We start from the raw sequence: 13,609 nt of genomic DNA, 5'->3' as shown, positions 1-13,609 counted from the left end.
GTGTCAGGGTGTGGGTGTGAGTGGTGACCAGTGAGGGGTGTGTCGGGGTGTGGGTGTGAGTGGTGACCAGTGAGGGGTGTGTCGGGGTGTGGGTGTGAGTGGTGACCAGTGAGGGGTGTGTCGGGGTGTGGGTGTGAGTGGTGACTGGGAAGGGGTGTGTCGGGGTGTGGGTGTGAGTGGTGACCAGTGAGGGGTGTGTCGGGGTGTGGGGGTGAGTGGTGACCAGGGAGGGGTGTGGAGGGGTGGGGGTGAGTGCTGACCAGGGAGGGGTGTGTTGGGGAGGGGTGTGAGTGGTGACCAGGAAAGGATGTGTCAGGGTGTGGGGTGACCAGGGAGGGGTGTGTAGGAGTGTGGGTGTGAGTGGTGACCGGGGAGGGGTGTCGAGGGGAGGGGTGTGAGTGGTGACCGGGGAGGGGTGTGGGGGTGTGTGAGTGCTGACCGGGGAGGGGTGTGTCGGGGTGGGGGTGTGAGCGGTGACCGGGGAGGGGTGTGGGGTGACGGAGAGGGGTGTGGAGGGGTGGGGTGTGGAGGGGTGTGAGTGGTGACCGGGGAGGGGTGTGGGGGTGTGTGAGTGCTGACCGGGGAGGGGTGTGTCGGGGTGGGGGTGTGAGCGGTGACCGGGGAGGGGTGTGGGGTGACGGAGAGGGGTGTGGAGGGGTGGGGTGTGGAGGGGTGTGAGTGCTGACCGGGGAGGGGTGTGGGCTGTTGGGGTGGGGGTGTGTCGGGGTGGGGGTGTGAGTGGTGACTGGAGAGGAGTGTGGAGGGGTGTGGGGTGACCGGGGAGGGGTGTGTCGGGGTGGGGGTGTGGGGTGACGGAGAGGGGTGTGTCGGGGTGTGAGTGGTGACTGGAGAGCGGTGACTGGGGAGAGGTGTGTCGGGGTGGGGTGTGGAAGGGTGTGGGGTGACCGGGGAGGGGTGTGTCAGGGTGGGGGTGTGAGGGATGTGTCGGGGAGGGGGGTGGGGGTGTGAGTGCTGACCGCGGAGGGGTGTGTCGGGGTGGGGTGACCGCGGAGGGGTGTGTCGGGGTGTGGGGTGACGGGGAGGGGTGGGGTGACAGCGGAGGGGTGTGTCGGGGTGTGGGGTGACGGGGAGGGGTGTGTCGGGGTGTGGGGTGACCGGGGAGGGGCGAGTGGGGGCGAGGGAGCGCGGTGTGGACGCGCGCAGGGAGGGCCGGTTCGCACGTGGGCTGACGCCGGCTGCTCCGCGGCTCCGGATTGAGCCCGGGGCTATAAAGCGAGCCGGCTGCGAGGGAGGCAGCGCGGCGGCGGCAGGAGGCGCCGCTCCCGACCCCGCGCTCTCGGGCTGAGGCTGAGCCCGGCTCCGGACTGCCCGGCTCCGAGGGGGACGCCGCTCCGGCTCCGAGCCGCCTGCAGCTGGAGGGACCAGCTCCCGGAGAGCGACGGGGACCCCCCCACCTTGTGTCCCGCTCCTCGCTGCGCCGGCTGAGCCCCTTGCCTCGCCTCGCCTCGGATTTGCTTTCCTGCCGGACACTGCGGGGGGGAGGGAAGATCCAGCCAATCCCTCCCCCGGGACAATCCCCCCCCGCATCGCCCTCCTCCTTAGCTGGACCCCTTGATTAACGCGCCAGACCCTTCCCCGCCTGCCCTCTCTGCACAGGTAAGGCGAACTTCATTTCGGAGCCTTGAACAGGAACCGAGAACTCTTCCCAGCCGTGCGGAACCTGCTCTGGGCGTGGAGCTGGCGGGGGGGGGGGGGGAGGGATGGAAAGCCTCTGCCCCCCCAAAGCCGGCTGGAAATGAAGCAGATTTCACCACGGGGAGGGAGGAGCAGCCGCTTGCTGCTTATAAAAGACCCGAACAAACCAAAGGGCAGAGACGCTGCCCTCCCCCTCGCGCGGCCGCTCTCGCTCCGGGAAACAGAAGCCATGGGAGCCAGAGGCTGCTGCGGATTGAATTAAGCTTCGCCGCTCGCTCCGCTGGCAGGAGGCGACAGACCTGCCAGGTGCAGCGGCCGGCCCTTGAGTTTCTGGGTGACTCCTAGCAGGGGGCACGGCAGGCTCGGTTTGATGTTTAACCTGGAGAACCCGTTCACGGAGAGAGGGCGCTTCCTCTCTGCCATGGAGTACGAGCACCAGCTGGAAGAGGAGGGTTACCCGCCTCCTGGGGGCAACGGGAGCCTGAATGAGAGTGACGCCGGGCCGAGGGGAGGCACACCGTACCCCCTCCACACCACCCTCACCCTTATCAGCCTGGCGGGGCTGCTCATGCTCTTCACCATCTTCGGCAACGTGTTGGTCATCATCGCCGTCTTCACCAGCCGTGGGCTCAAGGCCCCCCAGAACCTCTTCCTGGTCTCCCTGGCCTCAGCTGACATCCTGGTGGCCACGCTGGTCATCCCTTTCTCGCTGGCCAACGAGGTGATGGGCTACTGGTACTTTGGCAAGGTCTGGTGCGAGATCTACCTGGCCTTGGACGTGCTGTTTTGCACCTCCTCCATTGTGCACCTGTGTGCCATCAGCCTGGACCGCTACTGGTCCATCACCCAGGCCATCGAGTATAACCTCAAGCGCACGCCGCGCCGCATCAAGTGCATCATCTTCATCGTCTGGGTCATCTCGGCCGTCATCTCATTCCCGCCCCTCATCTCCATCGAGAAGAAGAACGGGCAGCAGGCCGACCGGGCAGCGGGGTGCAAGATCAACGACGAGAAGTGGTACATCATCTCCTCCTGCATCGGCTCCTTCTTCGCTCCCTGCCTCATCATGATTCTGGTCTACGTACGTATCTATCAGATTGCCAAGAGGAGAACCCGGGTGCCCCCCAGCAAGAGAGGAGAACACCCCAATAAAAGGCAAAATGGCTTGGCCGATAAGGAGGAGCTGCCAGCAGCAGCCAAGCTCAATGGGGAGAAGGTGACGGAGGGAGAAGGAGGGCAGGAGAGGGAACTCAATGGCATAGACATGGAGGAGACTTCCTCCTCGGAGCACAATGAGAACCACCAGTGCAGGAAGCAAGGGAGGCCCCAGAGATGCAAGGGCAAGACCAAGCTGAGCCAGATCAAGCCGGGGGACAGCTTGCCCAGGAGGATGGAGGAGGAGAGGAACGCCAAAGCGTCCCGGTGGAGGGGCAGGCAGAACCGGGAGAAGCGCTTTACCTTTGTGCTGGCGGTGGTGATCGGGGTCTTCGTCATATGCTGGTTTCCCTTTTTCTTCACCTACACGCTCACCGCTGTCTGCAAGAGCTGCTCCGTGCCCGACACCCTCTTCAAGTTCTTCTTCTGGTTTGGTTACTGCAACAGCTCTCTGAACCCTGTCATCTACACCATCTTCAACCACGACTTCAGGAGGGCCTTCAAAAAGATCCTCTGCAGGATAGACAGGAAAAGGATTGTTTGATGAACAAGCCGTTTTCTGTCAGCTTGACTGGTGACTAAAGGCTCTCCGTGTGAGGGTGATGCACAGCTGCCTTGGGCTGGACTTGCAAGTGGATAGTTTCCTCTGACATGCAGGTGAGACCCCTTTAAAAACTGAGATGAAACTATTAAAACACCAAGCAGCAGCAACAACAAAGCAAGCAAGGGAAACACACAGCCTCAGCATTTGGGTTTGCAAGTGGATCATTTCTGGCTTTGGATGGGGTCATGACTTATAAGCTTGACTCTTTAAAAATGTCAATGAAATTCAGAAATCAACAACAAAGAGAAAATACACAGGCCCACATGAACTATTTTGTGGATGTATAATTAACTTTAAACTTCTTGTAAAAATACAGTATTCCATCCCTGAGATCCCTCTGCCTTAATTTTTGAAAGGCAGTCAGCTTTGAAACTATGCTTTTAAATAGTCTTGACAACTTGAAGCATAAAACTATTGGAGCCATCTCCTCAACCCTGCAGTTCAATAGTATTACCAAGATTTCCAATGTGCTATTGGATTTTTGGCCATAAAGCTTGTAAGCGCAGACCTGACCATATTAGAGAATATTTTTCTGTACCTGATTCTGTTTCCTTTTTGTGCTCTCTATTATTTAGTATTGCTGAAAAGGTAACATTCCTCTTTCTGCTAACTGAAAAAAAAAAGAAAAGAAAAGAAAGAAAGACTTAACAGTTTCACATGCAATCAGAACTGACCTAAATGATTGAGAACAATGAACTCATTTTGCTTGCAAGGTGATGCTCGAGAACAATCATGTTCTTAAAGAGTTAATAGAAAGTAACATCCCGTTACCACGGAAATGTGTTCAATGCTAACTTGTTTTCCCCACCCCTGATTGTAAATAGATAACATTTTAAAGTAAATATCAGGTTACATATCATGTTATCTGATTTGTATTTATTTTTGACATTTTAATTCCTGCTGGGTTTCCTGCACACAAACCCGGGTTTCATGCACAAAAGCAGTTCTGCCTTTTTGAGTAACCTAAGATTTAAGTTTTTAATTTTCTAGTTTCATCTTCAGTGGAGACTGGCGAACTGTCCGTTTTTTGATCTGAATCTTATACAGGACAACCCTTTAAAACAGGAGAAACTTACATACAGTTTTTCCCTATATTTTATAGTGTAATTATACTTTTTAAAAAATGTGTAAATATCATATTGGAATGGGAAAGAAAGAGTTACTTCTGAAAAAGTGGTATTTTATCTATTATAAAACAACAAATCTAACATCCTTGTGCCATGAGGAAAACTTCCTGAAGAATATTAAAAAGGAAATAGTTCTTTGCCATTCACAATAAACTATGGGGAAACCTTTTAACGTTATAACAACAGCTTCCTTTAAATACTGACAGGTCATAGAAACGATGTGAAAGATGAAACATTTGTTTCAATTACTCCATTGTAAACTGAATTTGATTGGACAGCAGCTATCAAATGTACAGTAACAGACTTAAAGGAGAAAGAGAGCTTTTTACTTCCAAGAGTGTTTTATTCCTTTTACTCTTGTTTTTGATGTAATTAACTCCAAAGGTCCCACGGTGAATTATGGGAGTTGGACACCAAAGTTTATAGCCACTTAAGTTTTCAAAGCTGAATCCTTGAGAGATGAGGGGGGGAAAAAGCAAGCTTTCCTTTACCTTTAAAAATAAAAAGTCAGTAGCAGTTGCTATAATGGATTTTTATTAAATAAAAAAGTTTCCAGATTAAATGTGAAATAAACTTGAAAGAATATTCTGTCATCGGTACTTTCGACAGTTCACAAGTTTCAAAACTCTACATCAGCTGTGGGCTTAGGCTCCATAAATGGTGTCGTCAGAAGAGTCACTTGTGTTTTCCAAAAGGCATTGCTGTACCTAATGCTGAACAATGGCTTAGTTCATTGTGCAGTGACATAATGAGTCCTTGAGCTGCTGCTTTCTTTTCTCATGCCACAGTACGAGCATGCATGTGCTTCTTAAAGAACAGGATTTAGGGTTACCTTGTGAGATTTGCTTGGTTGGCTTATCAAGACCTTTTTGACTCTCTCAGAAGTATCTGTGTGGTGCAGTATTTACAAACAGCCAGGATGCTAAATAATTAGGTCATAAATGCAACTAGAAATGATGATAAAACCAGGAGATTATAATTGTTGGGTTTAGCTGAACTGCATTTCATGTTATAAAAGACAACAGTCACCCATCCCAAAGAGATTTTGTTTGTTTGTTTCAAGTCTTTTGGGAGCAGGCTGATGTGTATATAAAAGTGAATCTGGTAAACCTTGACCTTTTCCCAGAGTCAAGAAAAAATGAAAGAACATCTTTCCCTGGTTTAACATGATGTTGTTAAGTTATTATCTGCATTATTATTATTAAGTTATTATCTGGGGAGGGGGGAGGGATAGCTCAGTGGTTTGAGTATTGGCCTGCTAAACCCAGGGTTGTGAGTTCAATCCTTGAGGGGGCCATTTAGGGATCTGGGGCAAAAATTGGGGATTGGTCCTGCTTTGAGCAGGGGGTTGGACTAGATGACCTCCTGAGGTCCCTTCCAACCCTGATACTCTATGATTACAGTAACACTCAGAGAACCCAATCAGAATTGAGCATTGTCCTTTATACAGAACCTTGCACAATCTCTGCCCCAAAGTGATTGTTGTCTTAAGGCATGAATCTGGCAAACTCTTATGCATGTACTTTGCTTTGCTCACATGAAGTCAATGGGGTTATACACATATTTAACTATAAGCAGGTGAGTAAGTGTTTGCAGCATCAGGGGTCCTCAACATTGACAGTCTGAAAAGAGGCTGTTGATTTTAGCTGTCTGCTTTTGGGTGCTCAACCCGAGACTTCCAAAAGGAGGCTGGTTTTCAGAGGTGTTGAACAGCTACAGCTTCCATTGCTATCTGCTGGAGTTTGGGTGCAGTACACTTCTGAAAGCCAGGACATCAGTATAGGAACCCCCAAATCATTGCTAACTTGGCTTCATAGTTGGTTTTATAAAAATAAGATAAGTGAACAAAAGAACTCAATGAGTGGCTAACATGGCTTTGTGAATGAATCACTGATGAGCTTTGGGGGCCTGCTGCTATACGGAACGCAGCTCCTTCAGCCAGGTGAAGACTCAATTTTCCTTGGTAAGCCCCCAACCTGGAATAAAGCTGGAGTGCAATTTTCAAATTCTTAATGCCCCACTGTCAGCGTTAGGTGAATATCTTGAGAGACAGAGGGAAGGGGGGCGGGGGCAATAGAGCAGGAATAAGGAGAGGTATGCCAATGATATGGGGGTGTGGATCCAGGGAGAAAATAGGTAGCACTGATGTCTGCAAATGTCCTGTGTCAAATGAAAATCCCAGTGATCAAACCCCTGTTTTGATGTTACTGAACTGCTGTAGCATCTACTGTTCCTTTTATATGGAGATATCAGCTTCCCCACTACGAACCTTCTCATTCCAGGGGGAAAGGGCATGTCCAGGGCTGTCAGGCAAACAAAATCGCTGGCTGGGGATAGCTATTGAACCTGCCCGGAATGGCCTTGGTTGAGATGCTACAGCATTTCCTGGGAGCTGAAGAAGTTGTGGGGGCCTTGACATAGTTTGCCCCGCTACTCTGATAACCCTGATTGCCTTTTATCTTCCCTTCCCTAAATAGTACGACCCAGAGGCAAGCAAGGTGGTGACCAGCGGTAGCAATTGGTAGGGCTGTGAATGTGGGTTCTGGATAGGGTGACCAGATAGCAAATGTAAAAAATTGGGATGGGGGTGAGGGGTAATAGGTGCCTATACAAGAAAAAGCCCCCAAAATTGGGCCTGTCCCTATAAAACCGGGACAGCTGGTCACCCTAGTTCTGGACTAGGGCAGCTGCAGCAGCATGGCCTTCAGGGCAGGCCAGCTCTGTGAGTAATTCCTTGGGGTCCCATGAGGGTTTGTACAGCCCACGCTGAAGCCTCTGCTGTCACAGCTTCACTAGTTGGTACCCAAGCCAGCTAAGATTAAAGCTAGCTCAGATATGCCAGCTAGTGCTGCGATCATCCCCTGTGTCTGCTAATCAACAGCAGAGAAGGTTTAAATCATGGTGAGCCCTGGGTAAGAGGCTGCATGTCATTGCCTTGTCCAAGGAGGAGAGCGGGACATACCCTGTGATTCAGTGAAGGCATACCCACAGTCTCAAGCAGCAGGTGGGGTTGGTGCTGTCAGAGAAACAGGCCTTGCAATGTTGTCAGGTGCTAGTGGCCAAGGCTGTTAGGAGAGAGGCCATGTGATGAGTTCCTCCAGCAGAAATGTAGAAATTTCTACCCTAGAGCCGACCCATGATTCATCCAGCCCAACCTTTGTCCGGGGGGGTGTGGTGCTGGTCCTGCATTCCTTCCACTCAGATTTTCACCAATTTCCGCAGGAGTTTGGCCGTACAAGGGATGCTTTGGGATCTTTCAGGAGGCGATGAGCTGTGTAAATGTAGGAGAAGCACAGGGAAACAGCATGGCCAGCTCAGCCAAGATTTTAGATCAAAGACAGACTAAGAGGCAGAGTTGGCCCAGTTTACTGCCCAGACGGAGCCTGTAGCTCCCAGGCCGAGAGAAGTCCACCACAAGCCCAGGGGTTCTGTAGTGGCGCATGCCACCAATCAGCCATGCTTTCCGCGGGTGGGGAAAGATGCACGTTCCTTCTGGTTGCTGCAGTTGTTTCCCAATGCCCCAAGCGGGTCCCTCTGAGTTTGGTGGCTGCTCGTGGGGAGGAGGAAGATTTTCATGAGAATTAAAGCTTTTGCTTTTACTGTTCATTTGGCACTTGGAAAGTTCCAAGTCTGCCGAGATTACTTCTTTATTATACTACAGACGCCGTGGCAGAAGTGGTGCTGCTGGCCCTGTGCCATTCTTTCTACTGGAAATGATACTTCTTAGCTGGCTTCTCATAACTTCTTTGGGATGCCTGGCTTTAGATGCTTCACCCAGGCACCCCAATGTCTGGCTTCTAAACTGAAACAGACATCCTGAGGTTCACCCACCCCTGGGTCTGATTAGAGATGGCTCCCAGCTGCAAAAAGTGGATCTAGGTCAAAACGTTTCTAAAACTTGGGAGCACTTAGATTTGGGGTTTTGGTTCTGGCCCATCTCTAGGCCCAGATCCTCAAAGGTATTTAGGGATCTAACTCCCATTGATTTCAGTGGGAGAGAATATTCCCTATGCAAGATTCTGTGCCCTCTCCCCACTTTTTGATGTGAAATAGCCAGAGTTTGCTGACCTTGAGGATATAGGACATCACTTTCAATGGGAGTTAGGCCCCTAAATACCTTTGAGGAATTGGGCCTTAGTCATTACTTAAGCAGAACTCCTACTGGAATCAATGGGAGTTTTGCCAGTATTAAGGGAGTGCAGCATCTGGCTTCCATTTCTAATTGGCTCTGGACTGGTTCTTTGCCCATTCTTTGTAATTAATCCTCAAACGATACAAGGCCAAATCACTAGCTCCATTCTTAGGAAAATGCAACTTGACTCTTCCCCCCCCTCCCTGCTCCCCCCAACATTCCCATTGCTTATATAAGAACCTTCCTGGGAAGAAAATACCAGTTACTGAAGGGCCCTTTAACCTACCCTGGAATGGCATGACAAGAACCCATGGCTGACAAAGTAAAATTAGAAATAAGGCACTTTTTTTTTAACCAGTGAGGGTGATTAACCATTGGAACAAACTATCAGAGGAAGTGGTAGACTCTTTATCTCTTGAGGTCTTCAAAGCAAGGCTGGATATCTTCCTGGAAAATATGCTTCAGCCAAACACAATTCACTGGGCTCAGTTCAAGAGCAACTGGTTGAAATTCTCTGGCCTGTGTTATATAGGAGATCAGATTAGACGATCTAATGGTCCCTGCTGGCTTTGCAAGCCATGAAATCCTTCAGAATTTGGCTCATATGGTCAAAATACAGATCTGGGAACTAAATCTGCAAAAGCAGCCTTGTATTCCTTCGCAAAAAAGAGTCGGAGTTCACGCCCATCATTTTAGAAACGTTTGTTTTAAATCGTCTTATTTCTTACATGAAAGATTCACGCCTTTATCATTTTAAACTGTTATGGCTTGTCGGACCATGTGTTTTTTTTTTCTTTCTGTAAAGACTTCCCACCATGGGGGTGAGCATCTGTGATAAAACAGTTCATGCTCAAGGCTGTACTGCATTCATTTGCAAGCTGCGTGCTGTTGCAGAGCGTTTGCTTGACACTGAAAACCTCCATGCATTATTGAAAAAAACATTGCTGGTTAAGAAATATACATATAGACAGTATCCAGTTGTTCTGATGAATTAATTGAACTTTAGGAACTGAAACACTACGTTCTGACTTCTGATGTCTCTGTAAGTGTTTAGTGCTAGGACAATTGATTTAAATTCCAGAGTAAACCTGGTTTCTCTCAGTTCATAGGCTCACCGGGTCTAAGAAAAATTGCAGGTAATAATAATTCCTAGCTATTCAGCTGTAGATCTCAAAGGGCATTATAAATGAGGTCAGTCTCATTATCCCCATCCTTGCAGGGTTTCAGAGCTCGGACTCCAGCCTTGGCCCGAATGTCTACACTGCAATTTTGTCGCCCCACAGCCTGAGCCCCAAGAGCCTGAGACAGCTGACCCAGACCCAGGGCCGGCTCTAAGATTTTTGCCATCCCAAGCAAAAAAAGTTTTGGCCGCCCCCCTCTTTTTTTCGTGCCCCCCCCGGCTCTGCCCCAACTCCGCCCCTTCACAACCCCTTCTCCAAATCCCCGGCCCCGCCTCCTCCCCTGGGTGTGCTGCATTCCCCCCCACATTGCTTCCTGCAGCTCTCACCTCCCGCAACCGCCCGCCCTAGCTCACCTCCACTCCGCCTGCTCCCCTGAACATGCCGCTGCTCCGCTTCTCCCCGCTCCCTCTCCACCGAGGGAGAGGCAGAGTGATTGGGGGAGCAGGCAGAGCAGAGGTGAGCAAGAGTGTGGGGGAGCGCAGGAAGTAATGGGGCGGGTAGAGGAACCGCTCCCCGCCCCAGCTCGCCTCCGCTCCACCACCGCCGCCTCTCCTGAGCACGCTGCTGCTCGGCTTCTCCTCTCTCCCAGGCTTGCCGTGCGAAACGGCTGTTTGGTATGCAGAGAGGGAGGGAGGGGGGAGAAGCGGAGCAGCGGTGGTGCAGGTGAGCTGGGGCACATTTCTAGGCGTGGCATGGCCAGCGCCTGAATGCCACCCCTAGAAATGTGCCACCCCAAGCACCTGCTTGTTTTCACAGAATCATAGACTATCAGGGTTGGAAGCGACCTCAGGAGGTCATCTAGTCCAACCCCCTGCTCAAAGCAGGACCAATCCCCAATTTTTGCCCCAGATCCCTCAATGGCCCCCTCAACGGTTGAACTCACAACCCTGGGTTTAGCAGTCAATGCCCAAACCACTGAGCTATCCCTCCCCCACAGAGCCGGCCCTGCCCAGACCAGCTTTTACTGTGGTAATAAGTATACCCTATAGGGCTGGATCCTAATTTTTAATTAGTAAAGAAGATCTGACTCGGAATACACAGGGCCCAGAACCTCAAAGGTGTTACCTGTCTATCGTCCATTGATTTCAAAGGGCATTAAGTGCCTGAATACCTTTGAGGTTCTGGGCTCGGGTGCCATTTTCACATACAATAGAGACTCTTTTTCAGCATACCCACATTGAATGTCTACACGATGCTCCCTAGAGGTCACTGGTTTTGCTCTGAAATAGAATAGGAGCAGTTGTCTCCACAGCAGTGAATTCCTCACATTTCCATGCACCAGGATATGCCTGCGGATGGGTCTGTCAGTGCACCTGTTCTCAGAGGCACACACCTCCCAGGACTCACGTGTGCGACCCGAGAACGTGATCTGTGCAGGAAGGGTAAAATACTGTGGGATTGATTACTTTAGTGTAATAACTTGTTCTATGCCCTCAGTTTCATGCGGCTTTATTCCTGATGTAACTAGCTTTTCAGAAATGAAAATCCGTGTGGCATATAGGCACTGTGGTACCTCAACAGTAGTTAGATACCTAACTCCCACTGACTTCAATGGGAATTAGGCACCAAAATACATTTGAGTATCAGAGCCATTGGGCCTAGTACAGTGAGTGCAAAATGCCAGTGTGAAATACGCTGAGGCAGGTTAGACATGACACGTGCACACTGAACACAAGCCTATTTGGACAGGCTCAATCCTAATAAAGCAGCAAGAGGCAAAAGCGGTGCTGAAATTCCCAAACCAGGAACTACACAGCAGACGAACAGTATAAATTCCCCTCTCCTCCTCAACTGGGGGTCTCCAGCGCCTCGTATTCTTGGAGGAACCACGTGCATTTTATGGCAGTCCTGTGTTTATCTACACCAGTGGTTCTCAAACAGTGGGTTGGGACCCCAAAGTGGGTCGCGACCCCCTTTGAATGGGGTTGCCAGGGCTGGATTAGACTTGCTGGGGCCCAGGGCTGAAGCCCGTGCCCCACTGCCCAGGGCCGAAGCCGAAGCCTGAGGGCTTCAGCTTTGGCCCCCCTGCCCAGAGTCTCATGCAGCAGTCTGGGCAAAGAGCGGAGAGCCTGGAAGCCCTGGCTGTCAAGCTTCCAGCTCCTTGGCAGCCTGGGTTCCCTAGGGTCCCAGGGTGGGGGCAGCCTGAAGTTTCTGAGAGCCCTGGTTCCCTGAGATCGGGGCTCTGGGTATGTTAGGGGCGGGGGCTCAGAAACATTTCCTCACTGGTTGGGAAAATCACACTACCCCTTCATCGTGGGATTAAAGCAGAATGCCTTGATCAAACAATGCAGGCTTGGAAAGCAGTGCATTGGCAGGACAGAGGTAAGCACTGGGGTAGTTAGCACAGCACTTAGAGAGGGCTTGGAAACCTGATACATACTGAATTTACAACAACTCCACCCAGCTATGATGAATCATAATTACAGCCATTAGAGTGGGGCGCAAATTGCAGCCTTTGCAGGACCAGTCAAGGATCTTGAAGGAAATGGTTAATAGATAGCAGGCAGATATGGACTATAAATGGAATAGGATGGTAACAGAATGAGTCAAGCAATCTGGCCAGCATACAGGGCATGTAAGTGCAGTTATCGTAAGCAAACTGTCAATATAAAATGCCATCTTTGCACTCTGTGGCTCAAATACATGTGTCTTCTGAGTCAGCTCTCATTCACTTCAGGGATGAAAACAAGTTCTCATTCCTGTTAGCGGTGTCAGGCTAACACAGCTGCAGGAGAGGGAGCTGGAGTCTAAGCTGGTTTGTGTCTCATTAGCAGCATTGTAACCTGTGCTGCAGTGGCGGACTCGAGTGCTGGAAATGTTGCGTGCGCCAGAAGGAACCTCGCGCGCCTTTCACAGCCCAGGTTGGGTTTGTGGGGCTGGCAGATGGAAAACGTGTACGCTCTAATGATGACGAACTTTCCCTCAGACACTGAGCCCACTTGCCCAGAATAAAATAGAGTCAATATGCAACGGCAATTACACGTTTTACAGTCATTTTTCAGAGTCGCTCTCCCGTATGTCCTTTTCCTAGCACCTGAAATGGAACCACCTATTGAAAAAAAAATTAACAGGATTATGCTTTTCTCTCTTTCATTTTCAGTTTACAGTGGCAATAATGGCTTCAATACAGGGCCATGAATGAGCAGCCAAGGTTAATCTCAGCTGTAACCTCAGGTCATCAGTGACTTCCTGCTAGTCATTAATCCCAGGAAATGCCCTCTACATCAGTGGTTATTGCTTAATTAGGGAGGAAAACAACTAATAAAACCTCTCCAGCCAGACGGTTGATATTCCCTTTGTCCTTAGGTCTGGAAAAACAAAACTGTATCAGTCCTTAGCTGTTTGCTTGCAGGGGAACTTGAATGTGCCGAGATTAAACTGGCATGCTGGAAAAATTCATTATGTGCTAAGAATACAGTCATGTCATATTTCAGAGTAGCAGCCGTGTTAGTCTGTATCCGCAAAAAGAAAAGGAGTACTTGTGGCACCTTAGAGACCAACCAATTTATTTGAGCATGAGCTTTTGTGAGCTACAGCTCACTTCATCGGATTTGAGCTGTAGCTCACGAAAGCTTATGCTCAAATAAATTTGCTAGTCATGTCATACAGTCTGCTCTATCTACCCCAATTGCCTTCAGTACTTACTGTTGTGAAAAGAAAAGGAGGACTTGTGACACCTTAGAGACTAACAAATTTTTGTCAGTCTGGTCACATCCATTAGAGCTCTGGTCAGATTATTCATTGTGAATTGATT

The 13,609-nt window shown here is 50.1% G+C and overlaps 1 protein-coding gene across 1 annotated transcript; it reads left to right on the top strand.

The window, feature by feature from the left end:
- Positions 1-1,167: 1,167 nt before the first annotated feature.
- ADRA2A (adrenoceptor alpha 2A) lies at positions 1,168-4,870 on the top strand. The gene has a single exon (XM_048858850.2). It carries the CDS (start codon positions 2,027-2,029, stop codon positions 3,353-3,355), a length of 1,329 nt encoding a protein of 442 aa, XP_048714807.1. The 5' UTR covers positions 1,168-2,026; the 3' UTR covers positions 3,356-4,870.
- Positions 4,871-13,609: the final 8,739 nt, after the last annotated feature.

This window comes from Caretta caretta, chromosome 7 (assembly GCF_965140235.1).
Source record: "Caretta caretta isolate rCarCar2 chromosome 7, rCarCar1.hap1, whole genome shotgun sequence".
Taxonomy (NCBI): domain Eukaryota; kingdom Metazoa; phylum Chordata; order Testudines; family Cheloniidae; genus Caretta; species Caretta caretta.
The sequence above is the reverse complement of the archived record's forward strand: the minus strand, read 5'-3'. Positions and strand labels throughout refer to the sequence as shown.

Bases quoted from the DNA above. Each gene is read 5' to 3' on its own strand.
- ADRA2A (XM_048858850.2), top strand. From the start codon at position 2,027: ATGTTTAACCTGGAGAACCCGTTCACGGAGAGAGGGCGCTTCCTCTCT.